General features: G+C 41.2%; 1 protein-coding gene across 4 annotated transcripts in view; it reads left to right on the plus strand.

The window, feature by feature from the left end:
* susd1 (sushi domain containing 1) overlaps positions 1 to 18,902 on the plus strand; it is a 94,606-nt gene that overhangs the window by 71,189 nt on the left and 4,515 nt on the right. For 2 of the 4 annotated variants that reach the window (XM_060845791.1, XM_060845799.1), the window contains exons 18-20: positions 899 to 992; positions 2,830 to 3,085; positions 10,359 to 10,398. In XM_060845791.1, coding sequence (XP_060701774.1) covers positions 899 to 992; positions 2,830 to 3,085; positions 10,359 to 10,398 — 390 coding nt within the window. The other 2 variants (XM_060845818.1, XM_060845809.1) reach the window with 2 other exon arrangements.

The following is an 18,902-nucleotide window of genomic DNA, read 5'->3' on the forward strand; positions in this document are numbered from 1 at the left end:
TTTCAGTGAATTTTATTGAATTTTATCTTACACTGTGTACTTTAGGGATCAAAAGTTTGGATGGTTTGAACTTTTCCAGTTGACCTCCATTATAAAATGTGCTTATCTTTTGCTGGATTCATCATGAATGCATTCCCGTGATAACAATGGGATTTTAACTATCAATTGTTTAATTATTGAGGCCAAGTGAGCAAATATTGAACTTTTCTTTTCAAAAAACGTTTTTAAATAGTTGAAGCAACAACAATCGCATGATCTGGGATCTATTATTTGTACAATAATTCTATTTCAGAAGAGCAAGTTCTATCCTACATTAGTGTTAAGGTCAGTCATGGCTTGTACGGTCTCTTTGGAGTTCAATTTGTCAATTCTAATATAAATAGTAAAGATTTCCATCAGCTTTCTGTGTCCATGTTAAATATATATAATGCATAATGTGCATTTGATTCTCAAGATACTGGACTCCACTTTAACCTTTTAAGATTCTCAGCACAGACTCACTGTTTATATTAGCACCAATTAGCTTAAAATTGACCTTCCATTGGGCACTGATCCTGTAAAAGAATAAGCCAACAAAGACGCAATTTTGAGCCAGTACAAAGGTGTGGAAAAGATGAGGGATGGTAGAGAATAAAAATCAAGCTCTGTGATAAAGTGGAATAGTAAAAATGCTGACAGTACATGACAAAATGGGGTGGTACAGAAAAATGGTTATTTTAATTCTCCTCCAGCTGACCTGTTGAGTGTTTCAGCCATTTTGTTTTTATTTCAGATTACCAACTGTGACAGTAGTTTATGCCCACATTCCTCCTTTTCTCTTGAATGAGTTTTTTTAAACACAAACAGAACTTTACCTTAGCGCTGTTGTGTGCTCTTTACATATTTTTCTTTATTTTAGACCCTCCAGTGCCTGATGTACAGGTTATGATTGCAGAGCAAATCCTTCCACCCATCCGCCTCCGACGGGTGGAAAATAAAAATGGACCAATCAGGTGAGCGTCTCAGATTTTTATTTAAAAAATGCTGACGTGAGCAAGAATTGCACTTACAGCATGCCAGTCTTGATTCAGTATGAGAGCTGTCTAATGGATGAATTTGAAAGCTTGTGTCCCCATTGGAGAGACTTGAGCCCACAATGTAGGCAGACACCTCCAGTGCAGCCCTACGATGTCAGAGGTGACTGTTTTTGGGTGCGATGTTAAACTGCTCCGCCCTTCCTAAGGTGGGTTCAAAATAATTGAGCGAGTTATTTGAAGAGTTGGGGGAGGGATGTCCCCACAAGGTTCCCTGTCAATGATTAGATTAGATTACCTACAGTGTGGAAACAGGCCCTTCGGTCCAACAAGTCCACATCGACCCGCCGAAGCGCAACCCACCTCAGACCCATTCCCCTTCATCTAACACTACAGGCAATTTAGCATGGCCAATTCACCTAACCTGCACATTTTTGGACTGTGGGAGGAAACTGGAGCACCCAGAAGAAACCCATGCAGACACGGGGAGAATGTGCAAACTCCACATAGTCAGTCGCCTGAGGCGGGAATGGTTATCTCTCAACCAACATCACAAATAGTGTTAATAGTTTATTATAATCATAGAATCCCAACTGTGTGAAAAGAGGCATTCGGCCCATCAAGTCTGCACTGACTCTCTGAAGAGCATTCCACCCAGACCCAGAATCTCGCCCTGTTCCCTTAACCCTACATTACTCATGGCTAACCCACCTAGCCTGCACATCCCTGCACACTGTGGATGAAAGCCAGAGCACCTGGAGGAAACCCACAAAGACACTGGGAGAACATGCAAGCTCCACACACAGTCACGCAGCGATGGACTCAAACCTAGGTCCTGGGTGCTGTGAGGCAGCAGTGCTAACCACTGAGCCACCATGCTGCCAATAATATTAATCATATTAGTAATATAATAATTGTAGCTAGCACCATAGCCTCAAATGATTAGGACTGCTTTCTTGTCATTAGAGAGAGATGAATAGTGATGAATTTAACGTGAGAGTAATGGCCAGCATTCTCTCTAATTTTCTCACCATCTGTGTTGACTCTTGGCATGAAAGTGACTGACCAGAAGTCTGGGAGCTGGATCTGTAAGATTCACTCACAAACCCAACTTGGTTTTTAACAGTAATCGACAGAGGTTACGTGCTCTCCATTAGACACTTTATTCCAGAGTGTTTTTATATGCAAGTTTCACCATCTTGTATGATGTAATTCGAACCCAGGTCTCCAAAACCTTAGCCCGAGGTTCTGGTTGACTAGTCCAGTGACAGTACCTCTATCTGACTGTCATGGAGAGGGTCAACACTGAGACTCACTGATCCACTCTGTACATGGTGATGGCACAGCTGGAAATGTTCATTTCACTTCACTTTCTTGACAGGCTGCAACAACAACCAGTGTGCATTATTGTTGCACCTTTACTGCCGGAAACTGGTGCCAGAGTGCTTCTCGGGAGCAATTTGTCAAGCAAGAATTGTCACCAGGCCATATAAACAAATACTAGGACAAATTACCAAAATTTTGGTCAGTGACTTTTTAAGGAGAACCTTAAAGGCAGAAGGAGACACAGTGAGGCTGGGAAGGAAATACTCACGCAGGTTAGGACTCAGGCAGCTGAAGGCACAACAGTTTAAGTTGAACAATTAAAATATGAAATCAGCACAAGGTAAAAATTAAAGGAGCTCATCGATCATTATTATTATTTCTGCAAAGTCAGTAAGTGTTGCAATGTGATTTTTTTTTTCTCTAAGCACATCATAGTGCTTGCTTGATTCATTTTTGATCCAATTGATTCCCTCCCCACCTCCCTGTTTAGCTTTTATCAGGTCGTTGTTCTGCCCTTGCATCTGCAGCACTCATTCAATTGCAATTCCCAAGCCATGAGAAACTTCTTTGGCCACCGAAAGGGCAGAGAACCATACGTCACTGCAGAATTTGTGGCAACAGATGTTGAGGATGGGATGCAGTTTTCTGTGGGAGACCGACTGTACTACAGAGAGTATTATAACGCGGCTTTAGAAAATGGCAAGAACTACCACTTCCTGCTGAAAACAATCAGTGAATGGAATTACGTAAGTTGATTCTTTCTGGAAAAGTGCTTTCACGTGATACTTTTAAAAATTGTTTTAGAACAAAATATTGTTGTCCATTAAAAGTATTTGAGAGGACAGTCTGACACACAGGGGCGTAGGGGACTGATGCTGCACTGAGCTGGCAGATGGGGACATGGACAAAGATATAGAGTGTTACAATTATAAGGTTTATAAGGTGGTTATGGTTTCGAACTGTGCCCTTAATTTAAGGTGAAAAGTAGGGTTTATGTGAGCTGTTCTGAAGTCTTCCTAACTGCAAACCTTTGTGGTTCGATTGTTCGTGTTTAAAAGGGATACAGATTGTTTTACTGGAAGAGGGGACAGTTTTTAAAAAATCTATTCATTCATGGAATATGGGCATGGCTGGCTAGGTCAGCATTTATTGGCCATCCCTAATTGCTTTAGAACTGAGTCACTTGCTTGAATTTTCCAGCAGGTAATCAACCACATTGCTTTGAGTCTGGAGTTGTATATGGGCCATACTGGGTAAATATAGCAAGTTTCCTTTCCCTAAAGGACTTTAGTCAACAGGATTTATTTTACAGTAGTGGTTACCTGGTAGCCATTAGGCTAGCTTTTTATTCAATTTAAATTTAAATTTAAATTTGAATTTAAATTTCACCATCTGCTTATAATTCAAACCCAAGTGTCAGGGCATTAGAACCTGGAGTTTTGTTTGACTAACCCACTGACACACCCTCTAGGCAGAGGATAATGGTAGCAGCTTGTGTGCTAATAGTGGATAGACTACAGGTCACAAAAATCCCAGAAAGGTCTTGGTAATGGTAGATTGTACACAATCATGCAATCTGTCCATTTAGTCCCAAGATGGATGAGATTTGGGTTCCCTAGGTCAGGTAGGCAACATTTACTGGTGGATACAAGACCATGTGATTCATAAGTGAGAGAGAGAGAGAGAAAGAAAACGCTAGAAGCCAAAAGTAAAGTCTGGTTCTGTGTATAGGAACATAGTTGGATCAGGTGGGAGATTTCCATGGTTTTAATTGGAGGGAGAACTCTGCAGGAAAACTCACACCATGCAAGTTGCACCTTACAAGTTTCGAGGCTGGGAAAGAAAAGGGAAACCCTCAGTTTGTAGTGGAGATCCATAGGCATCGGTAATGGAAACTTTGCTTTTCCTGATATTGATCTCACATACAGGAAACAAATTCAGAACCTATGGGCGGAACAAAACTTGGGAGAATTGTAAACTCTGAGGACAATAATGTAGAGCTGCAAATAGATATTTACAAGTTGGTGGAGTGGAAGAACAGTGATAGATGAAGTTCTATGTGGAAACATGTAATGTGATATTCTTTGATACAAAGATCATATGAACTAAAGGATAAAATTTTAAAGGGGTGCAGGAACAGAAAGACCTGAAAGTCATTAAAGGGGCAGCACGGGTATAGAGGGTTGTTAATAAAGCATGCAGTATTCTAGGCTTGATAAATATGGGCAAAGAGTACAGGAACAGGGAGATTATAATGAACTTTATATGTGACATTGTTAGATCTCAGCTGGAGTATTGTATGTAGTTCTGGGGAGCACAATTCGGGAAGAATGCAAATGCATTGGGATAGATTTATAAGAATGACTCCAGGATGAGGAATCTCAGTTATGGGGAGAGGTTGGAAAGGTTCTCCTTGAAGAAGACCAAGAGAAGATCTGATAGGAGTCTTCACAATCATGTGAGTGTTGACAAAATGGCTGCTGATTTGTTGAAGCATTGGTTTTAATTTTCCAAAACTCCCTAGATTCTGAGAAGATCCCAATAGATTGAAAAAAAGCACATGTGACTCCTATACCCAAGAAGGGAGGAATGCAGAAAGCGGGGAAATAGAGGTCAGCTGTTTTAGCATCTATCATACGGTCATTGCTGGTCTATTATTAAGAAGGTTACAATAGGTCTCTGTGGAAATCTAAAGCTATTCAGGGAGAGACAATGTAGTTGGCTAAAATGGAAGTCTTATTTGATTAATTTATTAGTGTGCTTTGAGGAAGTAAGAAGCAACAGGGATAAAGTGGACCTGGTGGATACGGTGAACTTCGATTTCCAGAATGCATTTGACAAGTTGCCTCACTCAAAGGTTACTACACAAAATAAGAGCTCCTGGTATAGAAGGTAACAGATTTGCAGGGAGAGAGGATTGGTTGTCTAATAAAAAGCAGAGAGTGGGCATAAATGGGTCATTTATGAGTTGGCAGGATATGATATACAACAGCATTGAGACCTCAATTATTTATAATCTATATAAATTACTTGGATGTGGAGACCAAACGTATGTTTATTAAACTTGCCGATGATATGAAAATAGATAGGAAAGTAAGTTGTATGGAGGATATCTGGAGTCTGCAAGGTGATATGGATAGGTTAGTGAGTGAACAAAAATTTATTTGATTTATATAAAAGTAGGACTGTTTCCTACAATTGTATAGTGTTTGAAGTCACATGCATGAACTGAAAATTGCATACAATAATATGCAGGACCTTTTTTTTTCTTTGCATTCAGAAAGAACATTTACACACATGGCTTATGACAACTTGATAGGTGACAGCCATTTTCTCAGGCCAGTGGCTTGACCACTCAAAGTCATAGAGTCATAGAGATGTACAGCACAGAAACAGACCCTTTGGTCCAACTCGTCCATGCCAACCAGATATCCTAACCAAATCTAGTTCAGTACTTGGGCCATATCCCTGTAAACCTTTCCTATTCGTATACCCATCTAGATGCCTTTTAAATATTGTAATTGTACCAGCCGCCACCACTGGGTCTGGCAGCTCATTCCATACACACACCACCCTCTGTGAAACAGTTGCCCCTTAAGTCCCTTTTAGATTTTTCCCCTCTCACCCTAAACCTATACCCTCTAGACCTGGACACTCCCACCCCAGGGAGAAGACCGTGTCTATTTATCCTATCCATGCCTCTCGTGATTTTATAATCCTCCGTAAGGTCACCCCTCAGTCTCCGATGCTCCAGAGAAAACAGCCCCAGCCTATTCAGCCTCTCCCTAAAGCTCAAATCCTCTCACCCTGGCAACATCCTTGTAAATCTTTTCTGAACCCTTTCATGTTTCATGACATCCTTCTGATAGAAAGGAGACAAACTTGCATGTAATATTCCAAAAGTGGCTTAACCAATGTTCTGTACAGTTGCAATCTGATCTCCCAACTCCTATACTCAATGCTCTCACCTATCAACTTTCAAGGAGCCATGAACCTGCACTCCAAGGTCACTCAGCAACACTTCCCAGGACCTTACCATTAAGTGTATAAGTTCTGCCTTGATTTGCCTTTCCAAAATACAGCACCTCAGATTTATCTAAATTAAACTCCATCTGCCATTCCTCAGCCCATTGGCCCTTCTGATCAAGATCCAGTAGTACACTGAGGTAACTTTCTTCATTGTCTACTACACCTCCAATTTTGGTGTCATCTGTAAAGTTACTAACTATACCTTTTATGCTAACATCCAAATCATTTACATAAATGATGAAAAGCCATGGACCCAGCAATGACCCTTGTGGAACAACACTTGTCACAGGCCTCCAGTCTGAAAAGCAACCCTCCACCACTACCTTTGGGCCAGTTCTGAATCCAAATGGCTAGTTCTCTCTGTATTCCATGAGATGTAACCTTGCTAACCGGTCTCCCATGAGGAACTTTGTTAAATACCTTACTGAAGTCCGTATAGATCATGTCTACCACTCTGCCCTCGGCGATCCTCTTTCAACTTGCCAGGTTTAATATTTAAAGAGGTTTGACAATTAACTGTCAGTCATTATTACCTGCTGCATTCTCTATGGCAATGCCTGTACCAATCAAAGTTCAATTGCTAATCAATCAGCACTTTCCTCCTGTACAGTATAAATAGTACTTTCCCTTTGGCTTTTCTTGTGAATTATCCTGATGAATACAAGTTGAAAAGCTTTGACAAAATGCATATCTTTTTTAGCAATAGTTGAGTTCCGTAATGCTGACCGCCTTTATCATGATAAAAACAAAAACTTCCAAAATCAATTTGGTTTGCTTGAGCTATATTGTAGCAGCCCACTAGATGGGGCTGCCTACTGACTTCTCAACATACAGCAATAGAAAATGGACAGTTATTAAAGAGCAAGGAATCTAGGAAAACCACGCTCAATGCCTCATTGCTCTTTATCAGAATAATTTTGTTCCTCTAGACATTTTTCTTTTTTGCAATTGTCACATTATCTAGCTTTTGATTAAATGCATCAATCTGTTCACCTCCACCATTCTCTGTGGTACTGAGTGTCTGAAAGGGTATAATTGTCTGAAAGGGTTAACACTGAGGAGTGCCTGAAGTATCACCTACTATGGCGATATCATATAGACTTGGTGGGAGGAGAACTGTAGCAGAAAGTTTTCTTCAGCTAATAGTTCAGAATATCTTTGAGCTTCAACTGTTCCCACAAGAGGGAGACTTTTTGCCTCTGTGTATCTTTTTATTGTGTCAATGATGTAAGAACACTGTATCCCTGCACAGATTTTACAATGTGTATCATAACGGTGTGAGTTGGATATAGTTGCTAACAGGCAATAAATGACACATTTTTGCTCAATTATTGAGTGGTTTTCCTCAATGACCACCATCCTGAAAGGAGAGAGTTTCATACACCAATATTCATTTTGAATTAGGCAACAAAAGACTTTCATAGATATACAAAGGTTTTATTGTATTTATTATTTATTTTGTCTATTATTTTGTCTGGTAAGCTTAAATTTCCAGAATGCATTTGGCGAATTGCCACATCAAAGTGAGCACTATGCTTTGGATCCACTTTATCTACTTCCTCAAGACTCCAAGAAAACTAATTAATCACAATTTCCATTTCAGAAAACCGTGTTGACTTTCTTTGAATGGGTAAAGATTTTCCAAGTGTCATGTTATAACCCCAATAATTTTTCGGCATTTTCCCATTGTAAATCGATAGATTAGTAAAACATTCGTTTTCACTTTTTCCCCTGCATCATTTTCCTGTCCAGAAATCAACACCCAACTGTGGAAAAACTCAGCTTTATCTTTTTCAAAGAATAGACCCATCATCAAATTACCGAACACAATAACCAAATTACATGCACTGCTCACCAGTGCATAGAATTTTTAGTGTAAAAATAGCCAAAATCAAACCAAAACGCAAAAGCAACGTGGGGGGAGAGGGGAGTGAATAAAATCAAAATGAAGTCGGTGGGGGAGATAATACATTCCACCTCTACAGTGCCCACCTGTTTAAAAAAATCCAGTTTTTTTTTGAAGACACTCGATCAAATCATCCAATTCATCAATTAGTAAATAAGAGTTAACAATTGCTGCTCTCCATTGTGATAATAGCAAAAAGTAAACAAAAATAAGAGGGTAAACAAGGGAAGAGTTAAAACAAAATGGTGTCAGTGAGGGAAATAATTCATTCCATTGCCCTAGCGGTGGCCACCGCGCGCTCTCAATGCTTTAAGGATATTGGGCCTGAAAGTAGCCAATTCTTTATTCATTCATGGGATGAGGGTATCGGTAGGCCAGCATTCCCAGAGGGCAGTTAAAAGTCAACTACATTGCTGTGGGTCTGGAGTCACGTGTAGGCCAGACAAGGATGACAGATTCCCTCCTTCCCTGGGTCTTTCTAACAATCAACAATGGATTCATGGTTATTGTTAGAGTCTTAATTCCAGAGTTTTGTTGAATTCAAATTCCACCATCTGCTGTGGCAGGATTCGAACCCAGGTCCCCAGAACAATACCTGGGTCTCTGGATTAATAGTCCAATGATAATACTACTAGGCCATCGCCTCCCCTCCATTCCAGTCCCTCCCCGATGGAAGGAAAGCAGACATTCAAGAATCATGACAAGAACCCAGCTTTTATTCTTTTGTAACTCACCACCAAAATCATACAATTAAACAAATCAACAAGTGATACTTATCAAGCACTGAACCAGGACAATGCAATAATATCTAAATGAAGGGAAGGTAGAAAAATCGAAGTGGGATAGGAGAGGTCGTGGATGCAAGCCAGCCCCCACATTACCCACCTCTCTCTGAAAGCTTTGTGTGTGTTAATGGACAGAGTGCACTCACTCACTCAGGCCATCTGGGCACAAACGTATCCACAGAAGAGAAGCAGGTAGTCGGAAGCCATGTCAAGATTTTTTTTCTGTAGACCAACCACCGAATGACCCAGTTAACAAATTAAAGCAAACAACAATTTGTTAAGTACTGAGGTGGTGCATCAATAATGTAAAAGGAAGAGAGGAGATGGGCTCTTGTGGTTTAGTGGTAGCATCCCTACTTCCAGGCCATGAGGCCTGGGGTTGAAGTCTTGCCTGTTCCAGCAGTGTGTCATAACATCTCTGAAAAGTTTACTCCAACAATATTGAGCAGTGAAGGCTGAAAGGGGTTTGGTTGAGGTGTAGAAAGTTCAGTCGATGTTGCTGGGTCAAAATCTGGGAGATGGCTTCCACATGGCATTGTGGATATTCCCATGCCAAATGGACTGCAACAGTTCAAGATGGCAGCTCACTGCCGCCTTCTCAAGGGCAACTAGAGATGGACATTAAATGCTGGAGCAGCCAATGATGCTCGCATCCCAGGATTGGATTTAAAAAATGTTTTGAGGATACAGATAAGGAGAAACTGTTCCCCTTAATAGAGGGTGAATTACCAAGGGGCACAGTTTAAGGTGCTTAGGTTCAGAAGGTTTCAAGGTGTTTTGAGGAAAATGTTTTTCACCCATAAGTTGTATGTATTGGAACTCATTGGCTGAAAGGGGTTAGGGTTGGAACCTTCAAAACATTTAAGTATTATTTAGATGAATGCTTGACTAAAGGCCAAGCTCTGAGAAATGGGATTAGCATAAATGGATGTTTTATAGCATGAATCTGATGGATTGAAGGGCCTTTAATGACAATCAACTCTGGAGCTAGCCTGTTTGAGCCTTAAAGGGACTTGCATTTCTAACACTGACTGTAGTGACAAACATACCCTCATGTTTAGCAGTAGTGCAGACAACTGTTGAGGATTGCATCTACAACAGTGAGGTCTACATTCTCACCACGCTTGGGATAAAGACCTTCCCTTTGAATTCCTTATTGCACTTATTAGTAACTTAATTATATTTATGATATCCTTAGGCAGGTCCAACCTGTTCTCAAAGGTTCTTCAGAACGAATCCAAGTCCGTCATTTTGGGAAGTGAGGTGACAATTTTAAAGTGTATGTTTTTGTTTCATTAGGTGAAGAAACAGTCGTGTGTGACTTTGGCACAGTTAAAAGGTGAGATGATTTGTGTAGTGCATAATTGAATCATTCTCATAGATGTACAGCAACCGCAACAATTGGAAAGCATACAATCATTATAAACCATCTCCACTCTCATCCTTTCCTGAAGAAGGGCTCATGCCTGAAACGTCGATTCTCCTGCACTTTGGATGCTGCCTGCCCTGCTGCGCTTTTCCAGCCACACATTTTCAACTCTCAATCTTGCCAACATAACAATCAGTCAGCTTTTATAAAAACATTTCTGTGTAGATCATCATTTGGCAACAGTATAAAATTGGAGTTAGCAAACCAGCTCTTCATTCTCCTCGACTCAATCCACATAAGGATGGGCAGCTGTCTGAATCTACTTTCTGGTTTACACTATCACACAACATCACAATCTAGCCTGTGATGCAAAGTACTGTTGTCTAATTTCTCCTTTAAAAGAAGGTAGACAACTCCAAACAGAATTTTACGAATGAATTTTCTCTCTACGAACACAAGTTGGTACCAATTGCAAACAGTTCCAACTTTATTAGGAAGCATGCTACAATAGCTTTTAACACACAACTTATTATCTCTAATCCTATTTGGCTCCTTAGGCTTAAAATACTTCCCAAGTCTTTTATAGATTTATGCAGTGGCTTTCTCTCTGGCTCTGTCTCTGTGTCTGTGAAGCTCCCTCTGAGTGGTCAGCTGATCTGCCCCTTTTGCCATGCAGGCCTCCTTGGAAGGTTTCCATAAGATTTGAAAGAGCTTGGTCTGCAGGGAAACCCTGTTTTTAGACCTTTTTGGATAGATTTCTGGATCCTTTTATAGTTCTGGCCAATCAGAGGGAGAGAAATATAGTAGTTTGGATGGCTGGCTACTATTTGTTTCTTTATGCAGCAAGACCCAGTGCCTTTCTGTCTGGGCCCTTCCCTTGTTTCATGCATAAATTGTCGGGGTATGTCTGTCCAGGATAACTGTTGCCTTTTACATTATGCTAATGTCATTAGCATCTGGCTGCAGTGTTTGCTTTGGGTCTAGTGTGTGGATTTTGTGACTTTAGAGCTTTACGTGGCCAATGTACCCAGCATCCCTTGCTGTTTGGCCAAGTTAGCAACCTATCAGTATTTGAGCATTGTCAGTGTAAATGAGTCGTTTAAATCAAAGTCTTCTCAAAGGATTGAGGTTGGTTCAGATCAAAACAAGCAGCAATGTAAAACACTACAATTGAGTTGCTCAATTTTGTAGACATGATTATTTTAAGTCGCAAGTCAGATCCTTTCAAATTATGCCATAAATATGTGACCCAGTTTATCAAATGGAAAACAGAAATAGTCCAGAAAGATAGAGAATCTCGTGTCTCTCCACATCAAAGCATTACTTTGTCATTTTTTCCCTCCTGTAATTTATTTTGCTCTTTTTTTCATTGAATATAATTCTATGGGTCTAGACCACATCCTTGCAATGCACACTGCACTCATTAGCAAGGTTTCACCCTGGACCTACACAGCACACCCGAATGCACAGTTTCAAAGAGTGGGGAATCGTCATCCATCCATCAACCAACAGTACAAATTACCCATTTGGTATTGAAGTGCTGTTTTTAGCAGTTTGTTATGAGCAAATTGGCTGCTACATTCCCTAAATTACAACAATATTTGCATGTCAAATAATTTCATTGGCTGCAAAGCTTGGAAGGATGCTACACAAATGCAAACTGTGTCTTTTTTTAAAATCTCTTATTCAATGAAATGGTTAACACACTTGATTTGATTGTTATTGCAGTTGTATTCAAAATTCATTTAGTATTTCATTTTACAACTTGCTATATGTATTATTAGAGAGGGAAATTGCTCCATGTATTCTAAACAGTGTGAGCTGTGTCATTAATGTTATCACATTAATTATAATGAAATATGATTAATTATATAAAAGGCTAGGAGATTTTCCCCTTTGCTTTCTTGTTTCAGACCAAACAAAAATAGCAATTAGCCTTCAACATCTTTAACGTAGTAAAACATCCCAAGGAGCCATGCGCAAAAAACAATTTATCAAACAGGCACCAAGTCATATAAGGAATAGAATAGAACAGCAATTTATTATCACTTGTAGTTATGAAAATATGTTGAAATGTGCATAAGTTGCCACAACTTGGCAGCATTTTGATTAGAGAAACTATAAAAAGAAATAACGGAGACAAAGTTAGGACAAAGTTAATCTTGGTTCCTTCTGTTGATTCTGGGTTTCTGGAGTGATTATGGATTCTGGACCAGTCCCACCACATTACACTGCCAAAGCCAATTCAGAAGTCACTGTATCATTACCATAGCAAGGAGGGACAAAGCAGACACACTACGTCACCAATGTTGAAGCCATTGCCACTGCCGTCACCACCCAAAACTGCCACATTGCCACCACGTCACCGCCATAGCCATGGGGAACGAACTTGAACCACCGTGCCACTACTGCTGCAGCCACCGCTGAAACTGCTGCACCATTACCAAGAGGAACATACCAGACCCATCGACGGTGAAACCTTTGATAAAGCTGTGACCATTATGGCCATGAGGAACTGACATTCCGATCCACCACTTTGCTGCCCTCGCAATCATCTTCCTCTATCGTAACCACAGAAAAGAAGAAAAGGTAAACTTTGATACAAAAGAGAAATGAAGAAACAAAACCAAAAAGACCAAAGGATAATGTGGCCGACCAAGTGAGCAGGGGCAGGAGCAGGAGCGTATGAGCACACAGCCCGAACATGTCCTACCCTGCCACTGCTGCCATCTTGAGGAAATAACGGCCTGGTGACCAAAAGAATCTGGGGCAAAGATGACCAAATAGAATCAGGCCATAGATTAGTCAAAGGGCTATGATTTAAGGAACAGCTTAAAGGAAAAAGAGAGAGAGAGAGGTGGAAAGGTGAAGGTTAGGTGCACAGAGAGAATTCCAGAGCTGAGGTCAGTAAACAGCTGAAAACGTGGCTTACAAAAAATGGAACAATTCAAATTGGAAATGAGGAAGAGGCCAGAAATGGAAGGCTGCAAAATCGGAGGTGTTATGGACTGAAGAGGTTACCCTGCGGAACAGGCTGCCCACCTCGTTAAAAGTTGATCGCCATGAATGTTCTCTCTCTAGTGAAGAATGTGTCAGGGAGTTAACACACATTTCTCTCCCAACTTTTCCCCAGCATTTCATTTGCTTTAATCGGCTTTCTACTCACGGTTAATCATTTCCTGCTGCTTAATAGACAAGCCGTCCTTCTGACGGCTAAGGAAGGGGTTGGCTGAGGCAGAAAGATGCTGTTACAGTGAGAGTGGTGCCGGCAAACTGACATGTTGGCCAAAGATACAAGTGATCTCGGCTGCCTGCTTTTCCACTCACCCTCTTTTGCAGGTGAGAACTTCCCTATGTGTTGTCACTATATGTGGCTATGATAAATGAAAAATCCCCCAAAAATTGTTCACTGCCCTCATGAAACTGAAAGGCCCTTTGGACAATGGTGCACAATTTTGATTTTATTTGTCAAACCCTGGAGCAGACAGTATTTTGGCCTGCCTTCCCAGTTGGGATATTCTGCCTGTTGGAAAATAAGATGGAACCATTGACAGTCATAACCAATCCCTTTGATAAGATTCAGTAGTTACAAACCACACGCAAATTTATCACCTTGTCAATTATTCCATGGTATTACTTTCTTTAAAAAGCCAATGGTGTGGATTAGCTCTTTCTTTCTTTCTTTGGCAAAACTGCTTAGTAAATCACTCTTTTTTCCATCACCTTTGCTTTTGAGAGAGATGTTAAACCACGCAGAGCTCTGCTCTGCCCCTTGTGAGGAGCATAAAAGATTCCCAACACAATTTTGAAGAAGAGCAGGCAAGTTTCCCTCTTGCATCCTGCACCAAAATTTCCCCTCAACTAATATCTCTAAAAACAAATTCAAATTAGCACAGCCACAGGTGAGTCTTAAATAGTGTAAAGCATCTTGTGGTGTCTGGGCAATTCTAATTGGAGACAACCATGTCATCTGTTCCTCATTATCAGTATGATGTAACCTGTACCTTGTTACTGGGATGTAATAGACCTAATCTTGTTACCTAGGATAAATGTCACTTACGCTGAAATTTATTTGTGGTTTGTCATTCAGCAGAAACTACTAGAAATTCCTTAGACCAGCACCGGAAGAAGGATTGGTGGCTGCATTCTACCTACGGGCCCCAGGCCTCATTACCATGATTAGATCAATTATCTCATGAGTGTTTGCTGCATGCAATTGACTCCTGCAATTCCCAAAGTTACATTGTTGACTGAACTTCCAAAAAAAAACCTCATTGCCTGTAAAGCACTTTGGAATGTCCTGAGGTTGTGATAGTTGCTATTGGATTCCAGGTCCTTTCTTTTTCACTAATTCTGGTGTCAGTTTGGTTGGGAAAGGACTTATGCCCAAAATGTTGATTCTCCTGCTCCTTGGATGCTGCCTTACCAGCTGTGTTTTTCCAGCACCACAATCTCAACTCTGATCTCCAGCATTTCTTCTGAAGCAGTATTATACCAGACTTGAAACAATATATCTGACTTGCTGTCAGACCTGCAGTTTTTATTTCAGATGTTCAGATCCTCAGTGTTTTGATTTTGGTTAATCCTAGAAACTACTTTTTCACATTTTTAAGACAATTAGAAATTACATTGTGAGCATACCAAAGTTGTAAAGACAGTTTCCATCTATGATCACTCCCTCAAGTCATCTTTCTGGATGAGCATTGGATATATAAAACTAACACCAAACATCTGTCTGTCTGAGCCTCTGCCAGCTATTCTTTGATGTGGTTTTTCATGAAATAATAAATGTGCAAGTGGGCATGACAAGTGGAAACCCAGGTTGAGCCATCAAATGTCACGTGTGAGGGAAAAATCTGAGGCAAAACATGATGGAAACTGCAGGTTAAGGGACCATCTTCACAACATGTAATAATATTATCCTTTTGATGCTTGATGCCCCTTTTGTTAGGAATACAAAATAATTTGTCTGCATTTTATACTTGCCTGCCAGAATCCTTAGGACAGATTCAAATTTATATTTCCCTAACTTTGGAACTCCTGAAGTGCTTTTGGAAGTGTAGTTGGTGTTGTAACCCAAGAGTTGCAGCAGTAAAATCCCACAAAAAGCAAGATGATAGTGAACAAGTTGCCTGCTTTTTAATGATAGCTGAGTTGAGGGACAAGTATTGACCAGAGCTTCTCTGTTCATTGTCAAAACCATGGCCATGGGATTTTTCTATGCCCACCTGTGGGAGCAGAGAAGCTCTCAGTTTGTTGTTTCTCATATGAAGGATGGCACCTCCAACAGTGCAGCACTCTCTCTCAACCACACACTTGGAGTGTTATCCTTGGATTCTGTGCTCAACTGTCAGGAGTGGATGTTAAATTAATGACCTCCTGAATGATACACAAGTGCTATATAGCTGGCGCATAAGAAAATTATCATGTCTTTCAACAATAGCAACCATTTTGAGCAGTGGCTTTTATAAAAATTACTGGCTGTGTAAGGTTTTTTTTAAAATGGTCTGATCTCCTTGCTTACTTCGTGCGACTCATTTTACACTAATAATGAGATGTGGTTTACCATAGTATGTGATTTATTATGGTTGAAATGCGGGATAAATATATATACCACGTTACAAAACTGGTTTTATCCTCTAATATCCCAAGTAACCTTGTAGATTGAAACTGCCATTGCAATATTAATATGCTCACAAAATCATTTCTAATTATTTTAAAAATACATGAAAAGAGAGAATACTTCCTAGGATTAACAAAAAGCAAAACACTGTGGATGCTGAAACTCTTTAATATCTATGCTCAGACACTAATTTAAAATCTGCTTTGGGGGTGCACGATGTTAAAAAGTGTACACTACCCCGATTACAGCTGGTTGAACTGGAGTTGAGGTTACACTTCTTGCTCCCAAAGTTCCTGCTGCTTGGTCCTGATTTCTCTGGTGTGTGTGAGAGATCCCTCTGATTTGAGTGGCTTCTTTTAACTAGTTAGCTGGGTATTTTCTGAGTCCAGTGGCTTAGCAGTAGTTTGATGTAACAATGTATTTAACATAATTTAAATTGAGTTTCTATCTGAGGAAAAGTGTTGCAAAAGACAGTAATTTTCCCTATTGATTGAGCTGACCCTAGGAATCGAGCTGTCTCAAAAACCGTTCTACTGAAACTCCGGTCTATTGCTCCACCTGAAACTTTGCTGCATCGTCTCTTCAACAACCCTTTCACTGGTCAGTCAAGGTGATTGACTTGCATAACTGCCCAGCTTTCTTCAATTTGACAATGAATGCTGCAAGTTTCCTAGCTTAATATCTCCATTCCATTGTCTCATTAACACCTACGCAGTGCAATGTAATCAAACAAGGTAACAGGTTTGCATACATGACCACCTGGCCTGATCCAATTCCCAGCAACTGTTCAGTTAGACTGTTTTCCCAGCATGCCATTCAATTGGGTAGTATTGCTTTCAGTGTCCCAAATGAGCTGTTATTTTATTTAGGGATATTCCACTACCAACAACTGTCCACAACCAAGATGATTAGACTGAGTTAATCTCCGCCCCCCACATCGATCTCCACCCCCACACCTAACCCCACCCCCACTCCCAGCTCCAGCCCCACACCAGGTCCTAGCTCCCAGCCCTGCTGTATTTTCACCATCCCTCCAGACCTCGCCCTCTCTGAGGATGAACGATCAGTCCTCAGCAGAGGCCTCACCTTCATCCCCCTACGCTCCCGGATCAATGAGTTCGACATGCGGCTAAATATCGAGCATTTCTTCCACCGCCTTCGCCACCTCTGGGACACCCGGACTAACCAACCCAACCTCCCCGTGGCTGAACACTAACTCCCCCGCCCACTCCACCAAGGAGATGCAGGTCCTTGGCCTCCTCCATCGCCAGAACCTGGCCACATGACGCCTGGAGGAAAAGTGCCTCATCTTCCGCCAAGGAGCCCTCCAACCACACAGGATGAATGTAGATATCTCTCCGCCCCCACCCCCTCTCTGGCCTATCACCCTCACCTCCTTCCACCTATTGTATTCCCAGTGCCACCCCCCCCCCCCCCAATCTCAGCCTGCTTGGCACACCAGCCTCATTCCTGAAGAAGGGCTTATGCCCGAAACGTCGATTCTCCTGCTCCTCGGATGCTGTCTGGTCTGCTGCACTTTTCCAGCACCACACTTTTCAACTCTGGCCTCCAGCATCTGCAGTCCTCACTTTTTATGAGTTAAGGTACAGATTAGCAATGATCTGATTGAATTGCAAAACAAGTCTGATAGGCTAGATGGCCTCCTTATGTTCCAAGGTGTTTCTGCCAGGACTAAGGAGGCTTCTCCTCTAGTCTCTGGTCTTATCAATTTGACTAATGCTGGTATGAATTGTAGATGACCTTATGAGTAGTTCCAATTGCACCTCCACCATACCTGCATGCTACACACCCACCCCACCTCCAGAATACATCGCTGTTCCTTCATTTTCAGTGGACCACAATCTTTGCCTCGCAGGCTGCAGTAGTTCATGAAACCAGCTTGCCACTTCTCAAATTCAACGTTGATGATCTCACACTTTGAGAATGAATTAAAAAGGAGATTACCTGTCACTGAGGAAGTCCCGGTACTTGAATCTGCTCCTTTACTCCTGTTAAAATGACAACATGAATTGCATTCAGTCTAATTATAGTTCATCAGTTAGATTAGATTCCCTACAGTGTGGAAACAGGTCCTTTGGCCCAACAAGTCCACACCGACCCTCCAAAGAGTAACCCACCCAGACCTATTTCTCTTTGATTAACGTACCTAACACTATGGGCAATTTAGCATGGCCGATTCACCTGACTTGCACATATTTGGACTGTGGGAGGAAACTGGAGCACCCAGAGGAAACCTATGTAGACATAGGGAGAATGTGCAAACTCCACATAGACAGTCACCCAGGGTTGGACCCCATGTCCCTGGTGCTGTGAGGCAGCGGTGCTAACCACTGAGCCACCATGCCCCCCCCCCCCCCCCCCCCCCCCCCCCCCCCAAGACTGATTTCTGAAACATCAATTCCTGTTTACCTTTACAAGCCTACATTCACCCCAGGATTTTGTCACCGCAGAATGGACGCATGGAGGTACTACAGAGGAGAAAGAGATATTCAGCCTGTTGTGTTCGTACTGGGAAGGAAGATATGATGGAAATTAGATGGAGTAAACAAAAGCACACTGAAGAAATTAATGGGACTGAAAGCTGATAAAACCCCTGGATAATCTACATGCCCAGGATATTAAAGCAGATGGTCAGGGTAATAATGGATACAATGGTAGTATCTTTAATAATTCTGCAGGTTCTGGAATAGTCTCAGCAGGCTGGAGGGTGACAAATATAACCCCATTATTTAAAAATGGAGTGAGAGAGAACAATGAATTGCAGACAAGTTGGCCTAAAGTCAGTAGGTGTAAATATGCTGGAGTCTATTATAAAAGATGTGATAATATG

Source organism: Hemiscyllium ocellatum, chromosome 2 (genome assembly GCF_020745735.1).
Source record: "Hemiscyllium ocellatum isolate sHemOce1 chromosome 2, sHemOce1.pat.X.cur, whole genome shotgun sequence".
Lineage (NCBI taxonomy): Eukaryota > Metazoa > Chordata > Chondrichthyes > Orectolobiformes > Hemiscylliidae > Hemiscyllium > Hemiscyllium ocellatum.